Source organism: Tenrec ecaudatus, chromosome 11 (genome assembly GCF_050624435.1).
Source record: "Tenrec ecaudatus isolate mTenEca1 chromosome 11, mTenEca1.hap1, whole genome shotgun sequence".
In the NCBI taxonomy this organism is placed as follows: domain Eukaryota; kingdom Metazoa; phylum Chordata; class Mammalia; order Afrosoricida; family Tenrecidae; genus Tenrec; species Tenrec ecaudatus.
The window spans coordinates 106,991,797-107,017,549 of NC_134540.1; the positions used below are offsets into that span (position 1 = coordinate 106,991,797).

General features: G+C 44.9%; 1 protein-coding gene and 1 pseudogene across 1 annotated transcript in view; one reads left to right on the top strand and one right to left on the bottom strand.

Annotated features, from left to right (window-relative positions):
• Window positions 1-1,851: 1,851 nt before the first annotated feature.
• Window positions 1,852-3,165, top strand: LOC142460853 (casein kinase I-like; annotated as a pseudogene).
• Window positions 3,166-15,575: 12,410 nt separating this feature from the next.
• IPO5 (importin 5) overlaps window positions 15,576-25,753 on the bottom strand; it is a 40,055-nt gene continuing 29,877 nt past the window's right edge. The window contains exons 16-26 of the mRNA XM_075563478.1: window positions 25,341-25,473; window positions 25,129-25,250; window positions 24,354-24,450; window positions 23,142-23,314; window positions 22,042-22,153; window positions 21,894-21,949; window positions 20,778-20,900; window positions 20,070-20,289; window positions 18,933-19,161; window positions 16,649-16,790; window positions 15,576-15,722 (exon numbers count right to left, since the gene is read on the bottom strand). Of these exons, the coding sequence (XP_075419593.1) occupies window positions 15,636-15,722; window positions 16,649-16,790; window positions 18,933-19,161; window positions 20,070-20,289; window positions 20,778-20,900; window positions 21,894-21,949; window positions 22,042-22,153; window positions 23,142-23,314; window positions 24,354-24,450; window positions 25,129-25,250; window positions 25,341-25,473 (1,494 nt within the window). The 3' untranslated portion in view covers window positions 15,576-15,635. The remainder of the gene's footprint in view (window positions 15,723-16,648; window positions 16,791-18,932; window positions 19,162-20,069; window positions 20,290-20,777; window positions 20,901-21,893; window positions 21,950-22,041; window positions 22,154-23,141; window positions 23,315-24,353; window positions 24,451-25,128; window positions 25,251-25,340; window positions 25,474-25,753) is intronic.

A 25,753-nucleotide genomic window follows, 5' to 3' on the forward strand; every position in this document is an offset into this window, starting at 1 on the left:
TTGTAAGCCCTCAGTGAGGTCCATAAACATGTCATCTCAGAAAGTGTGGTGCCCGGGGCTGAGTTGATAATGCCAGTTAGGGTCTCACTGGGGAACTGCATCAGTGCCAACCAGCTTATTCCAATCCTGGGCATGAACTTCAGTGAACTTCACCATTTACCTGCTGGGCCATTACTCAGATTCTCTACCTGATTGGGGTGGTGGGGGGACGGGGGGAGAATAGTTGTAAGGATAATGTAAATGTCATGCCAGGTACAATCATAAAACTCAGTGAGGTATCTGAACTCTGTAATATAAATAACTAGGTTAGAGAAAAGGGGTCCTGGACATGTTTTTGAGAAGCAAATAAAATGAAAATAGAAAAAATTGTTATGAAGAAAATAGCGCGACAAAGAACAAAAAATCATATCATTGGCTGCACACCTCCATGATAAGATCACTGAAGACAAACGAGTGCATAAGCAAATGTGGCGAAGAAAGCTGATGGTGCCCAGCTATCAAAAGAGATAGCCCCATCAGCACTGTCTGGGGTCTTAAAGGCTTGAAGGTGAACAAGCGGCCATCTAGCTCAGAAGCAACAAAGCCCACATGGAAGAAGCACATCAGCCTGTGCGATCACGAGGTGCCAAAGGGACCAGGTATAAGGATCATCCCCCCCAAAATATATATATTTTGTGTATATATATACCATAGTGAATGAAGGGGGAAGTGCAGAGTGGAGACCCAAAGCCCATTTGTCGGCCACTGGAGATCCCCTCACAGAGGGGTTTAGGAGAGGAGATGGGTCAGTCAGGGTGCGATGTAGTACCGATGAAGAATACAGCTTTCCCCCAGAACCTGGATGCTTCCTCCCCCCCAACTACCATGATCCGAATTCTACCTTGCAAGATTGGATAGAGCAGAGGTTGTACACTGGTGCGTATGGGAGCTGGAGGCACAGGGAATCCAGGGTGGATGATACTTTCAGGACCATGGCTGTGAGGGGCGATACTGGGAGAGTAGAGGGTGAGTGGGTTGGAAAGGGGGAACCCATTACAAGGATCTACATGTGACTTCCTCCCTGGGAGACGGACAGCAGAGAAGGGGGTGAAGGGAGACTCTGGATAGGGCAAGATATGACAAAATAACAATCTATAAATTATCAAGGGCTCATGCGGGAGGGGGGAGCAGGGAGTGAGGGGGGAAAAAAAGAGGACCTGATGCCAAGGGCTTAAGTGGAGAGCAAATGCTTTGAAATTGATTAGGGCAAAGAATGTACAGATGTGCTTTATACAATTGATGTATGTATATGTATGGATTGTGATAAGGGTTGTAGGAGCCCCTAATAAAATGCATAAATAAATAAATATTAAAAAAAGAATGATGAGGGCAACAAATGTACAAATGTGCTTGACACAATGGATGTTTGTATGGATTGTGATAAGAGTTGTATGAGCCCCCAATAAAATCATTTTAGAAAATGAAAAAAGAAAATAGCGCTTGGGGAGATTGAGGCAATATCATACACACAATTCCCTCCTTACATTTTATTTCAGAGCATTGTAGGCCACAAAAAATTACCTCGGGGGCCACATGCAGCCCGTGTGCCGCCAGTTTGACACCCCTGGCCTAGAAGATGGCATTGGCAGGAGAGAAGATGGTGATGAAAAAGAAGGTGGTGGGGCGGCGGCGGCTGGGCCGGAGAGGCTGGCGCGCCGGGCGGCTCCGCGAATCCTCGGGCATCCGCCCCGACGGGCAGCCCCCGTCCGCCGCAGCTCCTGAGCAGCGGCCCGACAGGGGCGCCTTCCCGGCGGGCCAGTGAACCACGGAGCTCCGTGTGGGGAACAAGTACCGCCTGGGCCGGAAGGTTGGGAGTGGCTCCTTGGGCGACATCTACCTGGGCGCCAACACTGCATCCGGGGAAGAGGTGGCCATCAAGCTGGAGTGCGTGAAGACGAAGCACCCCCAGCTGCACATCGAGAGCAAGTTCGACAAGATGATGCAGGCAGGGAGGAGTGGGGATCCCGCCCATCAAGTGGTGTGGTGCCGAGGGCCACTACAACGTCACGGTGATGGAGCTGCTGGAGCCCAGCCTGGAGGACCTGTTCAACTTCTGCTCCCGCAAGTTCAGCCTCAAGACGGTGCTGCGGCGGGCCGAGCAACGAGTACATCCACTCCAAGAACTTCATCCACCGGGACGTCAAGCCGGACAATTTCCTCATGGGGCTGGCCAAGAAGGGCAACCTGGTCTACAGCATCGACTTCGGCCTGGCCAAGAAGTACCGGGACGCCCGCACCCACCAGCACATTCCCTACCGGGAAAACAAGAATCTGGCGGGCACGGCCCGCTAAGCCACTATCAAGGCCCATTTGGACATCGAGCAGAGCCACCGGGATGACCTGGAGAGCCTGGGCTCCGTGCTCACGTACTTCAACCTGGGCGCCCTGCCCTGGCAGGGCTTCAAGGCCGCCACCAAGCGGCAGAAGTACGAACGCATCAGCGAGATGAAGAGGTCTACGCCCTGTGCAAAGGTGACCCCTCTGAGTTCTCGACGTACCTCACCTTCGGCCGCTCCCTGCGCTTTGACTACAAGCCCGACTACTCATACCTGCGCCAGCTCTTCCGGAACCTCTTCCGCCGGCAGGGCTTCTCCTATGGCTACGTCTTCGACTGGAACCTGCTCAAATTCATGCAGCCCCCGCCCCCCGCCCTTCCCCGTGGATGGCCCCAGGACCAACTAGGGTGCAGCTCGGAACCCCGAGGACATGGACCGGGAGCGGCGAGAACAGGAGCGCGAGGAGAGGATGGGGCAGCTGCGGGGTCCGCCACCCGGGCCCTGCCCCCTGGCCCCCCCACAGGGGCTACTGCCAACCGGCTCCGCAGTGCCGCCGAACCCGTGAGCTCCACCCCAGCCTCCCGCATCCAGCAAGCTGGCAATACTTCTCCCAGAGCGATCTCGCGGGTCGACAGGGAGAGGAAGGTGAGTAGGAGGCTGCCCAGGGGTGCACCTGCCAACGTCTCGTCCTCCGACCTCGCTGGGCGGCAAGAGGTCTCCCGGATGTCAGCTTCACAGACAAGCGTGCCATTTGACCACCTGGGGAAGTGAGGAGAGGTCACCACCGCACAGTATTTGCTTAGTGTCTTCACTGTATTTTCGTTTTAAAAACAAACAAAAAAGATGGGGGGGGGGAATAACACAAGAACAAAAAGAAAACACCCAGCACAAAACCCACGATGGATTTTCCTTTGATTATTTTCATTTTTGCCAACGGCACAGAGATGGGGTGCCCTTTCCACAGAGGACTCTCCCCTGCGTTCCCCACCACCCCAATCTTCAGGCTGCCAAACGCTCCCTCGATGCCAGGCTGCACGTGCCAAGGCCCCACCCCCACCCCGGCCTGGCCTTCACTGGGGCCCTAGCTGGATGGGAAGCTCTCGGTGTTGAAGATGCAGCTGCTCGCTCAGGGCCTTCGGGAGGAGCCTGCGGCCCCGGCCCCAGGGAGGAGGGGGTCTGGGTGGGTGGTAGAGGGCAGCGGGCTTCATCCCACCCGACGTCAGTGAGCCGGGAGCCCCAGGACACAGCACAGTCCGCCCCCCTCCAAGATGACGGTAGCCGACTCCCCATGTTGAGCTTTTCCCAGGGCCCCCTCCCCTGAGCCTTTGGGGCCCTCCCACACCTCCCCAGGAAGACCTTCCGAAGCCCGTGGAGAGGCAGGAGCGGCAGGGCGTCCTGGTGCGTGTGTCTGTCTGTGACCTGTGTTCCCCTGGACAGCAGGTGCTCCAGCCTCACCTGCCAGACAGCGTTTCTGTCCCCCCTCCCCCCCCCCCCGACAAGGACACGGGGTAGGCAGTGACCTCCAGGTCCCTCAAAGAGAAGACTCAGGGTGCTCGCTGCCCCCATTCTGTCATAGCCTGTGACAGCTCCTCACCCACTCCTGGTCTGTGGAGACCACTTCCAGAAGCTTCTGGCTCTTGGGGTAACAATTCACGCCCAGGTCTTGACGGTCGCCTGGCCCCTCCCCGGCTGGCCTCTGGGGAGGAGCCGTGGAGAGTCAGGCCGGGTGTGGGGTCTGGCGGTCCTTTCTCTGCTCCAGTCTCTGTTTCTATTTTTGTTTGTTTTCTTCCTGTCTGTTTCCTAATTTATTTACCTCTGTTTCTCCTTGCTTTCTTCTCTCTCTCCTTTTTTTTTATTTTATTAAAGAGCAAAGCTTTTTATTATTTTGTAATTTAAAAAACTGGAAAAAAAATACTGAAGAACTTTGGGGGAATTTTGTACTTTTTTCCTGTGTAAATATCAGGCTTCTTTGAGCTTTATTGTGGTTGTTCATTTGAAGTAATAAAGTAGAAAAGGAAAAAAAAAGAAGGTGGTGAGGGGATGATGGAGAAGATGGTGGATCAGAAAATGGCAGATCAGAGTAGGTGAAAAGAACCAGAGGGACCAAGGACGAGACTGGAGGAGGAGGGGTGAGAGCTGGAGCAGACGGAGAAGGAGGAGGAGCAGGCTCAGGTGTGGACAGAGGGGCATATCAGACAGATGGGAGGAAGGGTCATTGTCTGGGAGAAGGAGCTTCTCCTGAGCCAGCAGGAGTTGCGAAGCAGGGCAGTTTTGGCACCGAGAGGGATGAGAGCGGAGGTGGGGAAAAGCCTATACATAGGGAACTTCTAGGTACTTGCTGTTATGTTGAAGGTCCTGGAGGACATTTAAATCAAAAGAGCTGTTTCCTGGCCATTTTGAGTCATTGTCTAGTTGTGTTGAGGCCAAATCTGATTTCAAAAGAAGATTAGGCATTTAGGCTTAATTTCTGGATATAGACCAAGAGGTTTAAGATTAGCTAGTAGGCATCCCAGAGGTGAAGTTCTAGGCAACCCATATCGAGTACTTCCCGTGGTGCGAAAGGTGAGTGAAGTTTGAGCTCCTGAGGGGAGACTGCAGACCCCGGATACTGAGAAGGGTATATATAGAAGGAAGCCAGTCAGGAAGGTGTCCCCACCCTGAATGCAATCTGAATCCCAGGGACGGGGAGTACACTGACCCTGTACCAGGATTTCAGAACGGTGGCCTTTCTGAAAGGCTGTAGAGAGGTGGCAGAGGATTTGAGAAAGGGAACCCAAATAAACACCCGCCAATTGACCGACTCAAGAGAGGACTGTCGCGGTCCTGGCACAGCACCCTCCTGGGTTTTGACACCAAAAGATAGGCAAACAGCCCAAAACACGGGTGTCAAGTAACAGGCTTGCTTTGGAAGCAATGTCTGCCTGGCTACTCCATAATAGTGAATAACGCTGAAACCAAGGAGACAGATATACTCTCAGGGGTGGAGACTGTTGGCTAGGGGTGGAAGGGCACTGTGTAGCTCTCCTGATTGGCAAAATTGAATGAGGCGGTGTGGGGGTGGGGGTGGTGATGTAGCTTTTGGTGAAAAGGTGTGGGGCTGGAGAGGGTCTAGGGCATGAGTGGGAAGCATGGGAGTGAGCTGCTTGAATTGACCAGGAGCCATCTTCTCTTCACCATGACCTATTAGATATGATCAAACAGTCAGCATTTGCAAAGATTAGATGGTTGTGGTAGGGAAGCTAGATTACTAGGAACTGAACAACCATAACTAAAATACAGGAATGTTAACATAATGTGTGTGGGCACAATATGGGCACTAGGGTTGCAGAAGTTGACATTTACAGTGAAAACTCTAAATCATTGACCCTAGATGCTATCTCTTTTGATAGCTGGGCACCATTAGCTCTCTTCATCACATTTGCTTATGCACTTGCTTTGTCTTCTGCGATCGTGCTGGGTAGGTGTGCATCATGGAATGCCAGTTTAATAGTACAAAGTGTTCTTGCATTGAGAGAGTACTTGAGTGGAGGCCCAATGTCTATCTGCTACCTTAATACTAAACCTATAAATATATGCACATAGATCTATTTCCCCATCACCATATATAAATATTTTTACATATGTACATGCCTATATTTAGACCTCTATAAATGCCCTTTGCCTCCTACTTCTTTCCTCTATTTCCTTTTACTTTCCTCTTGTCCCACTATCATGCTCAGCCTTCATTTGGGTTTCATTAATTCCTCTCTGTTATGGTACCCTTGATCAAGCCCTACCAGACCTCTTACACCCTCCTCACCACCGATTTTGGATCATGGGGGACATGTTGTTCCTGTGACCCTGGGTTTGTTAACACCACTTCCTTTCCCCCCACCTTTCCTCTCCCATCTCCCCCTTGAACCATCAGTTCCGTTGTTTTCTCTTCCAGATTGTTCATCCAGCCTATCTTATTTAGACAGACCTGCAGAGATAATACATGCACAAAAACAAGACAGAGCAAAACAAAACAACAAAAAACAATGACCAATAAATACATAAATAAAAGCCTGTAGTTAGTTCAAAGACTGTTTGTTGACCTTTAGGAGTATTTTCTGGTTGAGTCTGATAGGGTGCCATGCCCTGCCTTCAAATTCTATTTTTGGTATTCCTGGGGACTTCATTGCTTTGCTCCCTTTGCTGCTCTGGTGCATGCATGCCCTTAGTGTTTTGCCTCAGTGTGATGGGGTCACATCGGGCACAGTTCCTGCACTGTCTCCAGTGTTGTCCCCTGTAGTGCTATGGTTCAGTGAGGGGCATTGTGTCTCGTGGTGTGGCCGGACCTAAAATAATTTTTAAAAAGCAAATTCAGACTCCATCTAGTAACGACTTAGTAAGATTGGTGACACCCCATACAGTGAGTCCTTAACTAAGTGGGCAGAGAAACCTGCCCCCGTGCCCCTACGTAGGGAAATGTCGCACCGCAGCAGCGGAGCTCCTCCTGCTTCTGTCGTCCTCACTCCTCTGCCTGTGGCTACCTCTCTCCTCTCCATCAGCCCTTCTCTCCGCCCACATGCATTTGGTGCTGCCTGCCTTCTCACACCTTGGCTGGCCGTTGATGGTGGTGGTGGTTTTGCGGGGAAGTTCTGGGTAGGGGGTAGTTAGCAGGCAGTGATGGTGATGAGCTGACACATTGGATCATTGGGTAATGGGTGACAAACCTAGTGCTGGCATTGGTGTGACCTTGGGGAAGGCTCACAGGCCCTGCTGTCTTGGACCCTGGGTTCATTTTTGTATCACTGCCTCTGACAATATCAGAAGGTGGGTCACTCTTCCCTCCATCTTTGGGTACCACTGCTCTCTAGAATTGATGCCTCACATAATTTATAACATATGGAAAAATCATTCCTTGGCGGTTCTTTCCCTTGCTTCTTGAAAAATAAGGAGGCAGGAGGCAAGCTTATGGCACAAACAGAAAGGTTTATTAGAGAGAAGTATGGGAGGAACTTTGGGGGTGGCCTAAGGCAATGCATATCATGGTTTCCCCATATAAGGGAAAGGAGAGGGGAATTTTTTAAAAAGGGATTAGGGAGAAAGGGCATTATGTTCATCCATGAAAAGAGGTGGAGAATTCCGGGAATTGGGCCCACAGGATGTGGTTATGGTAATTGGTGGTCAAAAGTGCCATCTAAGGTAAAGGCTTCTGGGTAGGGGTCATTACTTGGTCTAAGATGACATGCACGTGGCGGCACACACCAGGGAGCTAGTGCTCAGGTTGAAGCCTCTGCTCTGGCCTTTGCTCTTGGGTTCAACTCAGGTCACAAGTGTCTGGTCGGTTCCTGTCTAAGATGGTCGAATGGGCGAATGCTGAAACACAAGGGTGTGGGACGAAAGCACAGTATTTTTGTTGCTGTTAGGTGGCATCGAGGGAAAGCGCCTTATTCTTGCAGGGGGTGGAGTGAAGAGACAGCACAGGCTAGTGTCAAATGCCACAAGTTAAAATCATAACGAGGTCTGTGGGGTGTGGTTGAGCCCAGACATGTTGGCATGGGAGCAATTCCTTAAAATCATCTTTCCTAATCTGGAAATTGACCTCCTCAAATCAGCCATTTAAAACCCTGTGAACTCCAGTTCTGTTCCGACCGCCCTTCCCCCCCCCCCAAGGTTCTTGGGAGGGGGACTTGGAGGCAACTGGTTTAGCTGTCAGTTTTATTTGTCCACTTCATCCTGCCATCAGATTGAGAAAAGACTTGCAGGCTTTTCATAAACGACTAATGCATTTCCTCTGATTCCACCTCCTCACCCCACGCCAGAGGAGCCCAGAAATATAAGTTCTCAGTATTTGTTAGAGATTTAAATGTTTGAATGACATTGGGGGGGGGGCATGTCCTTAGCACTCTGGGTGGCGTCGTTACTATAGCCACTGTCAGGGCTGCTGACTGCCTTGAACACTTTGGTAGTGATTTCATCTAATGATCACTACTTTTCGCCATACACTAATCTGAGGACACCTCTGTGGTGTCCAAAGGAAACTACTTAGAAACAATGTAGCTAGCTCAAAAAACACTGCTGCTAAAATGAAACCTTCCAAGTAAGACAGGTCCAGGGAGGAAGCAATACTTGAGCAGGACACCAGCGGAGTCCTGGTAGGTAGCCCAGGGGGTCAGCCTGGAGTCCTGGTAGGTAGCCCAGGGGAGCAGCCTGGAGTCCTGGTAGGTAGCCCAGGGCGCCAACCTGGAGTCCTGGTAGGTAGCCCAGGGGAGCAGCCTGGAGTCCTGGTAGGTAGCCCAGGGGAGCAGCCTGGAGTCCTGGTAGGTACCCCAGGGGGGCAGGTTGGAGTCCTGGTAGGAAGCCCAGGGGGTCAGGCTGGACTGCTCACTGCAAGCACAGTTGTTTGGAGCCACCAGTTGCCGTGAGGGAGGCAGATGAGACTTTCTACTCCTGTAAAGATTCACAGCCTCAGAAACTCATTCAGGCAGTTGTACCCCGTCCTATGGCTGATGTGTCAGCATTGACTCAATGGCAGAGTTTGGTTTCAGAGCAAAGTAGAAGGAAAAAGAGCAGAAAGCTTAGGGGACTATTGCTTCTTTGTCGGTGTGAAAGGCATTGGAGGCTGTTGGAGGGAGACAGTGAGAGGGGTGGAATTGAAGGGATGGCAATTGGGCTGAATGACAAACCCAAGTCTGATTTCAATACCTTACTGGCAAATCTCCTTTCTTTTCTAAGACAGTGGGGCTCTTAAGAGAATCTTTGGACTTTTAAACTATCTCTCATTTGTGGCAAAGAGAGCTGAGAAACAAAGTGATTTGTACGAAACAAGAGCCAGAAGATTAAGGCCACACTCTTAGAATGAAGCGGTTCTGTTGTGCATAAGGTCGCTATGGGTTGAAACCAACTTGGTAGCACTTAGCAACAAACAGCATAGTTTACATGTATCAATATACATACAGCTAAACTTCTGTGCTAATTAACACTTTGAGATTTTTAATGCACTGTGACCAGAGCAGTCATTGTTCCCCACGTACAATAATGCTTCAAGTGGTTTTTGTCTGAAAGCTAAAGGTGACCACAGACACATGCAGTTGATCTCATGAAACACGGCTGGTGTTTTAACAGTTGCTGACTTTGTCAAAATTTTCTGATGCATTAGCTGCAATATTTTGACAAACAGTATTTGTGAACTTATATCAACACCCTTTTTTAACAGTTAAAGGAAAAAGAAAAATAGTTAAAGGCTTCTGTCAGCTATTTGTAATGGTGTAGTTAATGTAGTTCAATGTAGGGAAATTTAAAAAATTATTATTCAAAGGATCTAATAAATAGCTCATTTAAGAAGAGTGTTTGACTGTATGCATCGTTATGTAGGACTCTAAGATGAGAAGCAGTCCATGGGACGGGGGTGATACCATGAGGAAGTCGACTGGTTGACACCGACCCAAGTGTGACCAGGGACTCCACTGGAATGGAGTGGGTTCTTTCTGGGGAAGATAAAGGTCATTTCTGAGTTTGTGGGACTGAACAGGGTGTTTAGAGTTATCACACACACACAGCTTTAAAAGTGTAAGTGTTGAAAATTAAAATCTAAGTCTGATTTCAATAACTTACTGTCTACTTATTATACAGCCAGGTACATCAACAATGTTGATTTGCTTACATATTTCCTGAGGATTCTGGTAGTCAAACTACACTTATGGAGCTAAGATTAAGTTTCCTCTCGTTACAAATGTATCAAATTAGCTTTTAGCCTTCAGACAAATTATTCTTGAATTTTTACAGCACTAGAAATAGAATAAAAACTACAACTTCCTCGGAGAAGAAACTAATCGACAGGGCCAGTAGACCTGAGTGTCATCGCTCCATCCACACTGAGACCCTAACTGTTTCGATCAGGGCCACAGGACTCAATCAGAAGAGGAATAAAACACAGAAGCCAACATAAGTCAACTTAAGACTCACTAGACTAGTTGCAGTGATAGGATTTTGAGACTATTGCCTCGAGATACTCTTGAACTTCATTTGCCCCACTATCACCTTTTAGCCAAATAACACTGAAGTGCCCACACAATATTTTTCCTCCAGGAATTCAGAAAATATCAATTAAGATGCCAAGAAAATTGGAAAATAGCTAGCTGGCCAATGAACTGGAAGAGATCCATATGGGTGCCCATTCCAAAGATGATCCAAGAGAATGCAAAACTTATCAAACAGTATCAATATCACTTACAGACAAAATTTTGAAGATAATTCAAATTGGTTTGCAGCAGTTGGGCAGATAACTGCCAAATTGAAGTTACGTTCAAACAAGAACATGGGGAATACAAGAAAGTTCACTTGTTTCATTATATTTATCAAGGGATTCAACTGTGTGGATCACACGATGGATAGTAATGGGAAGAATGGAAATTCCAGGATATTTAATTATGCTCATTCCAAACCTGTGCATAAAGAGGCAGTTGTTGGAACAAGGGGATGCCTTCCATGAATCAGGAAAGGTGTGCCTGTGGGTTTTATCCTTTCACTAGTTAGTAAATATATGTTGGGGAAATAACCCAAGAAGTTGAACTACATGGAAAATATGGGAACAGGATTGGAGGAAGACTCAATAATCTTTAATACGCAGATCAAACAATCTTGCTTATTGAAATGAGTTGAAAACTCATTGATGAAGAGCAATACAATCCACACATCAGTATAAAGCAAAAAAGGTCACAGCTGGACCAATAAACATGACAAAAGTACAAAATTCTGAAGTTGTCAATGAATTCATTTTACCTGGAGCTACTACCAGGATCCATGGAAACACTGGAAGCAGTTATGAAATTAGACATGTCACACTGGTCAAATCTGTTGGGAGAGACTTCAAAAGTAAGGTCATCCCCTTGAGGATTAGGGTGTGCCTGACCCCAATCATAGTACATGAAAGTTGGACAGTGAAAAAGGTCCACTGAAGAACTGATGCCTTTGAGTTACGGTGTTGGCAAAGACTATTAAATATGCACCTGCTAGTTGCGTGAACAAGTATGTCCGTGAAGTAGTACAACTAGAATGCTCTTTGAAAGTGAAGGCAGCAAGCCTGTCTCATGTAGTCGGGCACGTTAACAAGACCAGGGGCCCGTCCTGGAGGACATCTTGCTCGGTAGAGGGGCAATGAAAAAGAGGAAGGCCCTCGATGGATTAACTCACTGGCTGCAACAATGGGCTCAAACAGGATTGCAGAATGGCAACGGACTGGGCAGTGTTTTCTTGTACTACAGGGATGCTAAGAATCCCAACAGACGTAATGCCATCTACCACCACCAAGACATAATGGCAGCATCCACGATTATAACACCTTATGAGGGAGTACCCCCAAAAAGCTCACAGTAACTTTTTTTTTCAAAGCTATTTAATTTTTTTTATAACAAAACAACCTTATCACTTTCAAAGTAATCTCCATTACACTTAATACATTTGTCAAATCCACAATTCCATTCTTGGAAACATTTTCCAAACTCATGTTTGGATGTCTGACAGCACCTCCCTCATCTTTTTCTTTGACTTTTCTACAGTCAAATAGCTGTCCTCTGATGTCCATCTTCATTCACATAAAAAAGGTGGTGCACGGAGCAAGGTGCATGGGGCAAGAGGCATACCTTTTTTTTGTCAAAAACTGGCACACGGAGATGGCTGCCTGTGCACTGTCAGTCCCCATGTGCCACAAACCAGGCTTTTCTTATTACACAATCTTTTCAGTACCTCTAAATAGAAAGCTTGATGAAGTCTGACCTAGTGGAACAAACTCCAAATGAACTATGCCCCTCACATAAAAAAAATGAGCAGTCTCCATCTTTGATTTCACTTAACAAACTTTTTTTGTATGTGTGTGGTGACAATGGTGTGTTCCAATGGCTTGACTGCTTGCTTCTGGGGTCGTTTCGTAATACCATTTCTCATCACCAGTAATGACCTTGGGTGGGGGGAGGGATGGGTAGCTTTGGAGATGCTCTTCCAAAGCCTGGCACATTTTGTCCATACTTTCCCCTTATCAGTCAGAACCAGAGGCACAAATTTCACAGCAGTTCCTTTCCAAGTCTTCCGTTAAAGTTCACAGAACCAAGCTCCACGATAGTCCAGATAACGTTCTCATCTCTTCAATGGTCCATTGTCGGTCTTCCAGCACAAGTGTACGACTTTTATTTATCCCATCTGTTGGACCTTCAGCATGAGGTTTGTCACCAATCAATAGTTTACCTTTTTTGAAATGAGAAAACCACTTTCACTTGAGTTTTTTTTTCTGTAATGCTGTCCTCGTAAGCAGTGTTCAACATCACAAGTTTCTGTGGCATTTTCCTCAAGAAACAAAATGTCATAGCTACACGCTATTCTCTTAGATCGGCCATCACAAAACATGTTTGAGCAAAACTACTTTGATGAAAACTCAGTGATCAGAGCAGCTTCCCGGGCGATCCCACTGCGTGCACTAACTCGCAACGAGCTGCTCAATGCTTGCCTAGCAGGGTGGGGGTGGGGTGTCCACTACTGAAAGTGCTGGCCAGCAGAGCGGAGCTTTCTTTCTTTTTTTTGGTACCATGAGATCAAAGGCCAGCAATTTAACCTCCCTGGCGGTGATCCCGCATGCGGCTCAGGGTAAATGCGAGCTGTGCATTAAAGTTTATCACACCTGCAATGTGTACTAGAGATTAAAATGAGCAATTTCCTAACAATTACAGGCCAACAATATAAAGCCAAAAATTTTATGCAAAACAACGTACCGTTTTGAGTACAAAATTACACCGTCAGGGAGGTTAAAGCGAAGATGTGACTAGAATTAGAACATATTTCAAAAAACGTTAACAACTTGTGTAGAAACTGTCAAATGGGAACCTGTTATATAAACATTCACTGCATTTTATTAAAACAAATTCCAAGTCGGTTACGTTGTCTAACATTTATACAAATCTTTATTTTAAAAAATTCCCAGAAAAAAGAGCCACATCTTTTCCCACCCACTCTAGAATTACAAGCTTGCTGATCTAGTCCAGGATCAGGAGGAAATGATGAATTTTCATCTTGCAGAGTATGGTAGTGACTTATCATGTGTTTGGGTAAGGCCCGGTCATATGTATACCCATGATCCCTAAGGTTGTAGTTCATAAATCCTGACAGAACGGCATGGAGCCAATGGAACTTCCTTCGGGAAACTTGTCTATTTCTCGTACCCAAAGGTATTGCTACAGGGCACAGTGGTATGTAAGCCCCAAGGCCTCTGGGTAGCCATCATAAAATGCCTTCATTGGCTTGTGTGTGCACGATCTCTTCTAACGAAAAAGCTCATGGGAAACAGCACCTGCAGGTTACATGAGCATTGGTATCACCCGTCCAGTGCTGTAGCAGCTTTTCCCTATAAGCGCTTTTGTGATTATGCGTCAAGCCCAGTGCTTGTGATGAGAACCAAAGTAGCTCTTTGTGAAACCAGGCTATTAACATGAAGCGGAAAGTTAGAGAACACTACTGGGAGACGTAGGTATTTCTCATTGGACATTAAAGACAAGAAATTCAAAATGTCACCAAGGACATACTCAACTGAGAGAGAAAGGGCTAAAAGGAAACCATCACACGTGGACATTGTTCTTGGCATCAATCCCTCGGCCCAACTGCCCACATGCTACAGGCATGACGTGCGCGTAAAGAAAATGCCTAACCGCTCGGTTACCCAAACGCATAGCTTTGTAGAGAACAGTCATATAACTCATAACTGTATTAAAACTTGTGACTCGAGTTTCGTTTGATGGGTACTGACTGGTCTTCACAAAGGTGGAACTGATTTTTTTTCTCTAGATGAAATACAAGGTATAAGGTAGCTCCAAATATGACCTCCCATGCTCCCCAAGAGTCAAAAAGGCACCCCGTGGAAAGCAGTAACGGAGCCGGTTACTCAACAGGCTGACTTGCCATCTTAAGGGTGCAGTGCTCCCAAGTGAGCAGCATGTCTGGAGAGTACTTGTTACGCACAGCCACGATTCTCCATTCATCCCATTTCTACCCCATTTCAGATTTGGTTTTAAGAAAGTAATGCAAATCATTTAAAGAAGAAAGACCTTTAATTTTAAATTCTGATCTACGCATAAAACTCATTTTTATACCACAGTTAAATTTAGTACAAACTATAAAAATGTTGACACTGGATTTTTCAACAGAAATCTAGAAAGATCCCTTAGAAAAACTGTTTATTGAAAGAAACAACAGCAAGTCATTTACTGCTATAGGGTAATACATAAAGGAAAACATTCACACATTGTACTGGGTTTGTCAGTCAGTGATTTTAGCCATAATACTGATCGTAAAACGGTTGAAAGTAGTGTGTCGCTCTAGGGCAATGACAGTTTGCAATGAGAACACAAAGCCAAACCTGTGATCAAATCACAACAATCCTAGCTTAGAAAACACACTTGCCAAGATCTCCAAACTTTAAAGGACATGAATGCAGGAGGTGGATTACAACTTAGCACGAATTTTAGTGGAAGACGGCAAAAACAAAAATGCTCTGAAACTTTAATTGCACAAGAAAAATATAAGGGAAATATACTTGGAGCCATAGCTATTCCTTTAAAAAAAATATCAGATTATTTTTATATTAAAAACATTGAATGAATAAAAGCCAGACAGTACTGAGTTTCTACACAAGTCCTTTTGTATTTCAATGTGGTTTATTGAGGAGTGAATGAGACTACTGCCAGACACGCCAACGACACTTCACATTCAAGGGCTGGAAGCTGAAAGCTTGCCAAACTGAGTCACTGCATAAGCCTTCTGGGAAAAGAAAAACCAAACCGAAAGGGACGTCAAATATGAACTCATGCTTGCTGTTTTGTCTTTAGGATCTTACCCGCCCACCCCTCCCCCCCTTTTGGTTCTACTGGCTTTCAGGGCAGAAGGCTCCTCTCTACCCTCCCTAAGACTCTCACTCCGACGAACAGAATGAACACTAGGGGTCAAAGTGATTGGTTTTGAGGCAAATCTAGGGTAGTTATCTTGATCTTAAAGCGGGGTCCCCCCTACGTTTTATGTCTAATGAGAAAATTAATTTTACTCCCCTTTCCACCTTTGCCACAGGTGGGTTATACCAATAGAAAAATACTCTTCAGTGCTACTGTAGGGCTTACGGGGTATTTCCTCAGTGGTGCGACAAAAATCCATTGCGACCCCACTCAGAAACGTGCTGCTCTCTTCCTGCTGCGGTGGCTTTGCAGAAGGACGGCCTACACACTATCGTGCTCTTTTGCTCAAAAACAAAACAAGGAAACCTAAACAAAAGGGTAAACGTTTATTTGGAGTTAGTTTTCTGCTGGGTGGTATTGAGGCCCTTCAAGCAGAGTTCAGGAGCTCCTGTATGGCTCCCCGCTGCTCGGGACTGAGCTGCCCTATGCATTCAGTCCACAATCCTCCAGACGTCTAAGGAAAGAGAACAAAGCATTTCCACAGGTTTAGAGAGAGTAGTAATATGTTACTTTAAAAGTACTGTGACTATTATAGTTACATGGGAATATGTCAAAATACTTTTAAGTTTGAAGCATTATCATGATAAAGGCAAGAAATCAGTTCATTTCTCTTTTATATATTTAAGAATTTCTTTTATTTGATTACGAAATCTTTCTTCCTAACCCTTAACAGTTCATTTCTTTAAGGCTCATTTCAGTTAAGCGTTCCTTTGAATTCGGCCGATGAGGTGATACATAAGTCACATGACAAAACCTGTGCCATCTGCTGCTGTGGGTGGATCCTGATCTTAGCCACCTCCCAGGTCAGAGAGAAATGCCCCACAGGGCTCCAAGGCTGCCACAATCTTTATGGGACTACCCTGCGGTATCATTCCCTGGAGAATGGCTGCCAGTTAGAAGTTTACCTGCTGTCAATCGCAACCGCTGGGGCCACCTCCACTCATTTGAACCCTACAGCCCACAGCAGAACCACCCCTTTGACTTTCCGAGGCTGTCAATCTTTAGGGAAGCGGAAAGCCAACGGAGGCTCAAACGGCTAAGAGTCCAAAGAGCAACCCACTAAACTCAAGTCAACATTTCTGGAAGCTATAGTTTCATAAATCTTATCAGATATTCATAAAACTAATACATGATGAGCTTGTCCTAATCACCAACTAGAAGGTTCAAAATATCTCAAATTTAAGAGAAAGGTTTTAGTTCTAATAAACAATGAAAACAGATAAATTATATTACGTGTAACACATTTAAGGCTTGAAGACAAGAAAATATAAAAACCATTTCTCAGCCCAACAGGTTTCTTTTTTCTTCTAATGTGAGCCCCAAAAGCTTGCCCCCCGTCACCCCCCGCGTTCTGTAAATGAATCACCAAACTAAGCTTACCTGTACTTGGCGAACTACATTAGCCAGACGTTTGGCACAAGGATCTTCATGCTTAATTGCCTCATGCATTTCTCCATCTGCAATTATTTTGAATATTTTGGGAAGGTTGGTATTGTTTGGGCCAAGAATGATGGGATGATTACTGGAAAGAGAAAAGAAAATCTTGATAAATGCAACTTGACAAGATTTTTTCTAACAGTACTCATATGTTAGCACTTCCTTCTTCCACTACAGAAACAGTTTCAAAAAGGCCTTTATAAAACCGGTCATTTCCTAAAATTCAAGTGCCTTGTAAATGCGGCAGGAAAACAAGCTAATTTTACACTCTTATTCAGTTTCTCCACATGTACATCAGGGGAAACACATGGCTTCGCCCTCAGGACTGCTATTATGGACCAATCGACAACACGATGAATTTGTAAGGAGCACTGCTCACTAAAGGAAAACAACAGCTGCACTTCCTCAACACAGCACAATGCTATCTGCACTTGGATTACAGCTATGCGCTTAAAAAAAGCACTTTATTGGGGGCTCACAAAACTCTTATTTGCCATCACTGGAGACATTTGCTTTCTACTTGAGCCCTTGGTATCAGCTTATCTTCCCCTCCTCCCTCCCTCATGAACCCTTGATAATTTATAAGTTATTATCTTTTCATGTCTTACACTGTTCGATGTCTCCCATCACCCACTGTGCGGTTGTTCATCCACCAGGGAGGAGGGGGTTATATGTAGATCCTTGTGATCGGTTCCCCATCTCCCTCACCTTCCCCTTCCCCTCCGGATAATTGCTACTCTCAATATTGGTCCTGAGGGGCTTATCTGTCCTGGATTCCCTGTGTTTCCGCTCTGTACCCAAGCACAAGCTCTGGTCCAGTCGTATTTGTAAGGTAGAATTGGGATCATGATAGTGGAGGAGAGAAAACATTAAAGAACTAGAGGAAAGTTGTGTGTTTCACCGGTGTTATGCTGCACCCTGACTGGCTCATCTTCTTCCTGCAACCCTTCTGTAAGGAGATGTCTAGTTGCCTACAGATGGGCTTTGGGTCTCCACTGTGCACTCCCCCTCATTCACAATATGACTTTTTGTTCTTTGGTGTCTGATCCTATCGACACCTCGTGATCACACAGGCTGGTGTATGTCTTCCATGTGGGCTCTGTTGCTTCTCAGCTGGATGAGCCCTTGTTTATCTTCAAGACCCCAGATGCTATATCTTTTGATAGCCAGGCACCATCAGTTTTCTTCACATTTGCTTATGCACTCACTTTGTCTTCAGCGATCGTGTGGGGAAGGTGAGCATCATGGAATGTCTGGGTAACAGAACAATGTATTCTTACGACCTCAACACACATTTTAGTCACTTCAAAATGATTTCTAAAATATTTCTGAGGTCCAAAGTATAATGTATTTTGAGAGTAAACTGAGAAAGAAATAAGAGAAAGAAACATAATCCGGTAGTTAACTAAATTTCCAGTCTTTGCCATTAAGAGAATTTCGAGTAGTTCACTTCTCAGAGAGGTGCTCAGATAAGATGATAAAGTATCGGTTACGTTAGAGGCAGGAGAAGACAAGGAATGGACAGTGTCCCAAAGGAAAAGATAATGGCTGTAATACTTGATGATGCTAAGTGGGAGAACCCAAACACAGTGTTTTGGCAAACCCGACCTTGAACAGGCATGAAAGAACACATTTCCCTTCACCGAATTCTACAAAATTCAGGAAATGAGCAGTTGCAATTCTTATGTTCATTCATGAAATCAAAAATAATAATGACAGAAGTCGGTGCCTATTATTCAGGGAAACCAGATTGAGAGAACTACACAAAGAACAGGTGTGTAAATGTCAGAGTTGTTGAATCCTCCACATTTGCAGCACCTCTTACAAATAAATTACTCAAGGGCTACAAAGTAGCATTGATGTCAGAGCCCCAGGCCTGACGGAAAAAAAACAACCCTACTGGAACTTTGGAAGGCGAATAACAGCAATGTAACAGGGCCAGGTGGCAACACCAGATGGGAACCTTCTTAAGGAATTACTTTCTCTAGTGCTTGCACCCATTGGCTGAACGTAATTTCATACACAAATTCAAAATTAGGTATCAGTAACACAATCTTAAGCTGTGACATGGTTTCTTAATCTATAGAAACAGGATTGTTATATACATATACACCCAAGAGACTGCACAGTGAAACCTCAGAGGATTAAGAAGTCAGTGGAGAAAAAAGTGACCGCGTTCTGTTTCTGTGAAGGAAGCAGGACAAGTATGCCTCAGCTCCTGTTTTACCTTTCAATTAGGTCACAGAGATAATTAAAGGTCTGCACAGCTTCTTCTTTATCTTCGTGAAGTGGAAGCCAGGATAGCCAGTGCGGTAAGACCTCGTCCACATTTACACAGTCCGGTTTGAATTTCATCATCTTCCCTACTGCTGAGATGCAGTTCTCTGTAGCATTGACATTTTCTTTGGTCCTAGAATCTGCAGCCTGAATAACTCTTACCAGCAGTGGAAGGGCTTCTAAAATAAGCATTTGAAAATGGGTCAATTAGAATCTCACTTTCACGCAAATGAACATAAATAGTATTTCTTCTATCTTTGGTCCAGGTACAGATCAGATGTGGACATGCTTCCCTTCTCTGCTAAATAACCATGACCTGACACTGAAGGGGCTACTGTCCTATCAGTGTTTGTGTGATTAAGAGCACTTACATTTATAAGACCTGAGACATATAAATTAGGAGGAAGATGGGGCTTTCTACTCTCATGAAGTGTACCGTCTTGGAAACCCACAGGGGCAGTGTTACCTGTCCTACAGGGCTGCTATGAGTTGGAATCGACTTGATGGCAGTGAGTTTGGTTCTTGGTTTTGAGTGACATAAATGGACAGCCTCTGGATTCACACTGGTGACTTGATGACACTTAAGTCTTTTAAGTTTCTGTGTAGGTTTTCAGCTCTGCAGACCTAATGTATGCAACACTTGTGTCTCATCCTGTAGGTCACTGTCAGCCAGCAGTGATTGGGTGGCAATGGCTCTGGGAGGTGCACAAGCTAACATGCTTGGTCCCTAATGGAAAGGTTGGTAGTTTGAATCTACATAGAGGTGCCTCAAGACAAGGGCTTAACACATTTTTTTTAGAGAAAGCAACTGTTGAGATTCCATGGACCAGTCATAGTTCTACACGGACCCAAGAGCAGTTGCTAGCAGCGGGCTAACTTGGAGACGCCTGTTCTACACGAAGACTATGGCCAACACTCAGGATTAAAAGTGAAATTGAACTGAGGGGAGGGAGATACTGGGTGTGGTGGAAAGGAGGCTGAGCTGTCACCTCATGTGTTAGAGAAAAAAGAAAGCACAAACAGCTGTATGTGTCTGTTTGGGAGAATCCCTGGAATGAAACGCATGTAGCCATATAAGCCCAAGTACCTGTACAAAAAGGACGGTAATTATCTCCACCATACTGGGCCATGACTCCCAGGCCATAGGCAGCGGCTTGCCTGACTTCTGGGCTGTTGTCACATACATATTGGAGCATTGGCCTTAAGAAATACTCTGCATATTTAAACGAGGCTGGGCTACAGTGTTCGATGACATCATCAAAGATGCACAATCCCCATTGTTTGTCTGGCCAAGGTCTATGTGGACACTGAAAAAAAGACAGCCAATCAAGCTTCTAATATTCAATATACACAATTAGCTTAGACTGTCATTCTTGACACAGGTAATATCCAAAACCCACCACTACTAACCACTTCTCGCGAGACCTATACCTTAAAACATAATGGATACAGGTGTGTTAAGACCTGTTCACAAATTCTAATAACATTATGTGCTAGGACAAGCTGACTGCAGCAGTAGCTACACATATAAATTTACTTTAGAAAAATTATCTGATAGTGATGCTCTATTTTAAAAAACACATCATTATCAATAAATGTTACATAACTCTTACATTTATATACGGATTCCCCAGATTGTTACAAACAAGGTGTGCACACGTAAATTATTCCTTAAATTTACTGAGTAAATGCAGTAAACTAAAAAGGTGCACATTAAGCTCAACATGTCAAATCGTATGTAGTGCAACGCAGGTCCATTACAGAAACTCAATTGCTGACTAGAGGTGGCACTTACAATTAGGTTGACAATTAACGGAAGCAGCTGCTCAAACCACGGTAACACCTTTTCCTTGTAGCTACTGAATATTGAGTGCAAGATGTCCGATACTTTGGTCAGAATATAAACATCATTATCATCCTAAAAACAACAACAAACACCCATTAAAAAGCATCCCACTAGCATCACTGGCCTTTTTGAAAGTCTAAGGACATAGTGGTGTGTCTTGCAGTGAAGTAACTTCCATGCCCGAGTTGGCGCTACTTACAGGGCTGTGGGATGATCAAGTCTGTGGTTAACAATGCACTCACTGCAGCCGTCTTTACTGGCAACAGACCACAAAGCTTATGTTTGGAAAATCTGTCCTAACTCCCCAAGTCCTAAAGTACAAGTGCTTTCACTCACTACCCATCTCCTACCTCCCATTTTCTGCACTAATGTTCTACTTTTGAAGTGGGGCGGGGGGATGCGATCGCTTGTTTCCATCACAAGCACGGTGGCATTTGAGGGGATGGTCTCCTGTCATGTGAACAACCCGAGGGGAGTGTCATGAAGGCAGTTAGTTGGACTGGAACATTTTGGCGCGTGTCCACCATGACGGTCAGATAACAGTGTCCACCCCATGTTAATGGACGTGCTGCCGAAGCGAGCACGCTGTATATTCTGTACCCTAATCACACAGCCAAGACACGTTTGATACTGTCAAGCGGTTTGCTAATAGAAATAAGGAGGTAGAGAATGCTATCAACCGCTGCCCGTGTTACATCGTGTAAGGAACCTGACACAATTGTGTGATGTAGCAGAAAATGGACTTAACAAGGCTGCGATGTTAAGCGACCGTTTGCCATCGGAGTTTGAGGGTCTTCATCTTTTACACGGTGATAGCACTGGCTTAAGACGGAGCATGTACAATGTGAACTCCAAATGCCTTCCTCTGTGTGAAATACTGCAATAAAACCACACAGCGCCCCAAAGCCAAACAAGCACCGCACGGTTACGAACGACTGAACTGGACAGTCTTTTGCTAACTATGACCGATAATAACATCAAACTAATCTCTCGGTGGAATTGGGAATTTAAAAGGTTTCAGATGTAAATGGTCATGCAAATTAAGTTCTGAAGAGAGGACTTTACCTCATCTTGTAGTGACTCTTCAACCTGTTCATCATAGTCTTCATCTTGTCTTTTAACTAAAACACACCCAAATAAACGTTGTTTTTTTAAATTGTTGCCCAAATGGTCATAAACAAATGCATTCAGAAATAAGAGCTGGGAAACGTACCTTGGCGCAGTTCTTGGTTTTTAAAATGCTCTTCCAGTTTTGCTTTCAATATTCCTCCCAGCTCCTCGAAGTGCTCGCTGTTAAGGCAGCCGTCTCCCATTACCTCAATGCACTACAAACCAGGCCAACAAGAGAGCTGTTTTTGAGTCTGTGTGAACAGCGGCGACACGAACTGAAACAATGGAACGGCTGCGCAGCACCAAGAAAGTAACTGACCCACCGACTCTGGTGTGTGCTTTGTCACGTCCACTTTCACAGTCAAACAGAGAGAAAGCTAAGCTCCATTGAGAACCACCTGGTATTGCTTAAGAGGCACCGGGTTTCTAGTTTAGGGAGATGAACAAATTTGGCGCCAGTTGCTCACCATGGTGAATGTTACCGTCATACAGTTACACGTGTGAAAATGGCGAATGTTTTATTCAATTACTGCACGAATACACACACAATTACAGAGCACTGAAGAAAGTGTAACTTTGCCCTGGAGGGAGGGGCCTTTTAGGTGAGGGAATGACATGGACAAAGGCAGGAATTCTTTAGAAAAATAAAAGGAATTTCAGGAATGTGAGTGAGGACAAAGAAAGATATGTAACAAGTCAAGCTGTGTCACAAGCTGCCTATGGACCTGTGAGCAATCGGATGGCTGAGAGCAACTGAACAGCTAAGAGGAGACTTATGGAGCAGGTCAACAACAAGGCTTTTGTAATAGTGTGAGAGAAAGGCAAAAACAGACAAAAACCCAAAACAATAAAGACAGATGCAGGTGGGAGATGGCTCATCCAGGCTCATGAGATGTTGGCAACTAAGGAAGACTAGCACATGAGGGTGACTACGCTTAAAAAAAAAAAAAGATTCTACAAAAATATGAAAATTAAATAAAGATGAAACATGGGAGGTGGAGAGAAGCGAGAAAAGTAATTTATGCTATTTTGGGGGTGGGGGTGAGGGAGCTTTGAAGAGTTTGTGAGAAAAATTCCACTTTCCCCACAAATTTTCAGAAGCCTTCTTAAAGCATATATTAAGGCTCACCTTTCCCCCTAATTTATTTAACACAATAAAGGAACACAGGTCTCCACACCTTTCTTCAGGGGAAGAATACCCACCTTTGCAAAAGAATGCATGATTTCTGAGAGGACGTCGGAATCTGGCTCCGTGCCGATGGCTTTGATGAGAGCGTCACACATAAAATGCCACATCTGCGTGAGGTAGTCAGGACCTTGGACCCTTGCACATTCCAGGAGAAGTGGCATGGATTCGGCAGCTGCCACTCGGACACGTGATATGATTAAGGAAACGTAATCGCAAGGAGCCTTCCAAGACGGGCCTGTCCTGCTATTGGCTGTGTTATCAGGAGGGTTAGGTATTCTAACACAGCCACCCAAGAGTTCTGAGTGTTAAACTGAACAGACCTACCAGAGGTCTTCCTCTCCACGAGACAAACATTCCTGTCTTTTCTGTCACTTTCCTATCCAAAAACTATAGGTAAACTCAAAATAGTTATCGCTAAGAAATCAAGTGGAAACTATGAATTTCCTAAAAACATACACCTACAGGGCTCTTCATGCACTAGACTTGTCGTTAAGATGTAATTAAGCTTCTGAGGTCTTCGTTAAACTCTGCACAGTCCTCTGCCACTGTGCCGGGACACTCTGAGGGGACACTACCACGTGCCTGGACAGGCAACACGCCTCAGCTTGGGCCCAGGCTCCACCATTCTCTCGTGCTGCCCTGATTGTTCCTGCCTATAAAACTGTGTGTGAGACAGCGGGTGTATAAAGGCATACACATTTATAGGACAGTTAGTGACAACTGCCGTTATGTGAGGAGCACTGGACTACGATCTACAAGGTTAGAGGTTCGAACAATCACCGCTCCACGGGTAAGAAGTTGTCTGTACCCATAAAGGTTTACAGCTTCTGAAACCCTACATAGATAGGAGTGCTGAGTCAAAATGGACTTGACAGGGGGTTTGTTTATCTAAGCAGTGCAAACTGTTCATCCACTTAGTTGCTAACTGAAAAAAAATGAGAGGTTCAAGTTCACAGAGGTGCTTGGGAAAGCCTGACAACAATCTACTTTCTATAACTTAAGTCACTGAGAGTCTTATGGTATCTAATTCTACTCTGTCACAGATCAGCTTCCCACATCCTAACCACCTCAATAGCAAGTGTTTTTTGAGATAGTGTAAACACCACACAATAATGGTGACCAACACTTCAGCTACTAGAGTCTAAAACTTGAAAGAAAAAAAAAACCCTTGAAAAGGAGCTACAAGTTTACTAGCTCTAGGCGTTTTATGTTCAATCACAGGATATCGTCGTGGAAATAGAATTTCAGTAAAGGGACCATTAGCTTGACAACTTGTTCTGTATACTCCACAAAACCTTCCTTTAACTCCTTAGCATAGCACACCTGCAATAAAAAGAGTGGGAGGGAAGGAAGGGAAGATGCAAGTTAGTTTTAAGGTATTAATATTTTAACAAACAGTAAAACTGAAAGAGAATGTTGTGTCCTGACTAGAGCTATACTTAAAAAATAATGAGAATTTAAAAATGAAATGGATCACAAAATCATTTTTTGGATCTATTATCTATCAAAAATTTGATGCCCCACTATAATACAAATTCATAATGCTTCAATTATAGGCATTAAGTATAGAAGGTAAGACTATCCAAGAAACACATGAATGCAACCACCACACTGAGTAAACACTTTATATAGACACCGTAATTGAGATTGACCTGATCCATTGCCCGCTAGAGAATTCCAAACTCTTCATCATAGGAGCTACATATCAGGACTTCAGGAATAAGAACTTATGGGTCATTTTCCTACTAACAGGCATTCCGGCTACTTATTATCATTATTTTAGTTCGTTATTAAAAACTTTGTAATGTGGAACGGTTTGACCACATGCTTTCTCTAAGATGGACATCAGACGTAAAAATGTGGGACAAAGAGGCTCCTACATACGTTTTACAGAATGTATTCCTAAATGCTTCTAAATAATTTAATTAGTAGTTATGAAACACAAAGATAATGTATTGAGAAGTCACAAAATCAAATTCTGGTAAAAAGCACATCACTTACCAACATCTGGCAAGCAGTTGATTTTTCTTCCAGTCCTGCAGTTTTAATACCAAAACTCTGCTGATCGCCAAGATTCACAAACTCCCACCCATCGTCATCACTCATACTCTCCATGTCCTGGGCTAGGGACAGCAAAGACGGGATGCGTGTTACAGACATTAAAGAGGGAAATTGTCCAGCTGGCATGCTTATGTTCCCATAGAGATACCTACTATCTAACAGAGCGACTTCAGGCTTAATTGAAGCTGTCTTCATCAAAGGTCCCATAACCACAGGAAGGTACTGCTGAAACTCTTTCCCAAGGATTTTGCACATTCTGGCCCAGGCTGAGATCATGTAAGAGATCTAGAAAGAAAAAGTTCAATGAAAAAAAGAGAAAGAATATGTCCCTATTTCACAAAGTCTTATTGACATATACACTCATGTTACTTTAACCAGTAAGTGCACCTGTTCATGTTCCTCGACTTACAATGTTCAGAAGAATGAAATCACAATAGATTATTTTGGAATACTACGGGATGACGAGGCAAAAAAGAGAAAGACCAAAGTCTTGCCTCATTTTTTTTAAAAAAAACTTTCAAGTCATTAGTTTCTCTGTCAGCACCTGAATCAACTACATGAAACC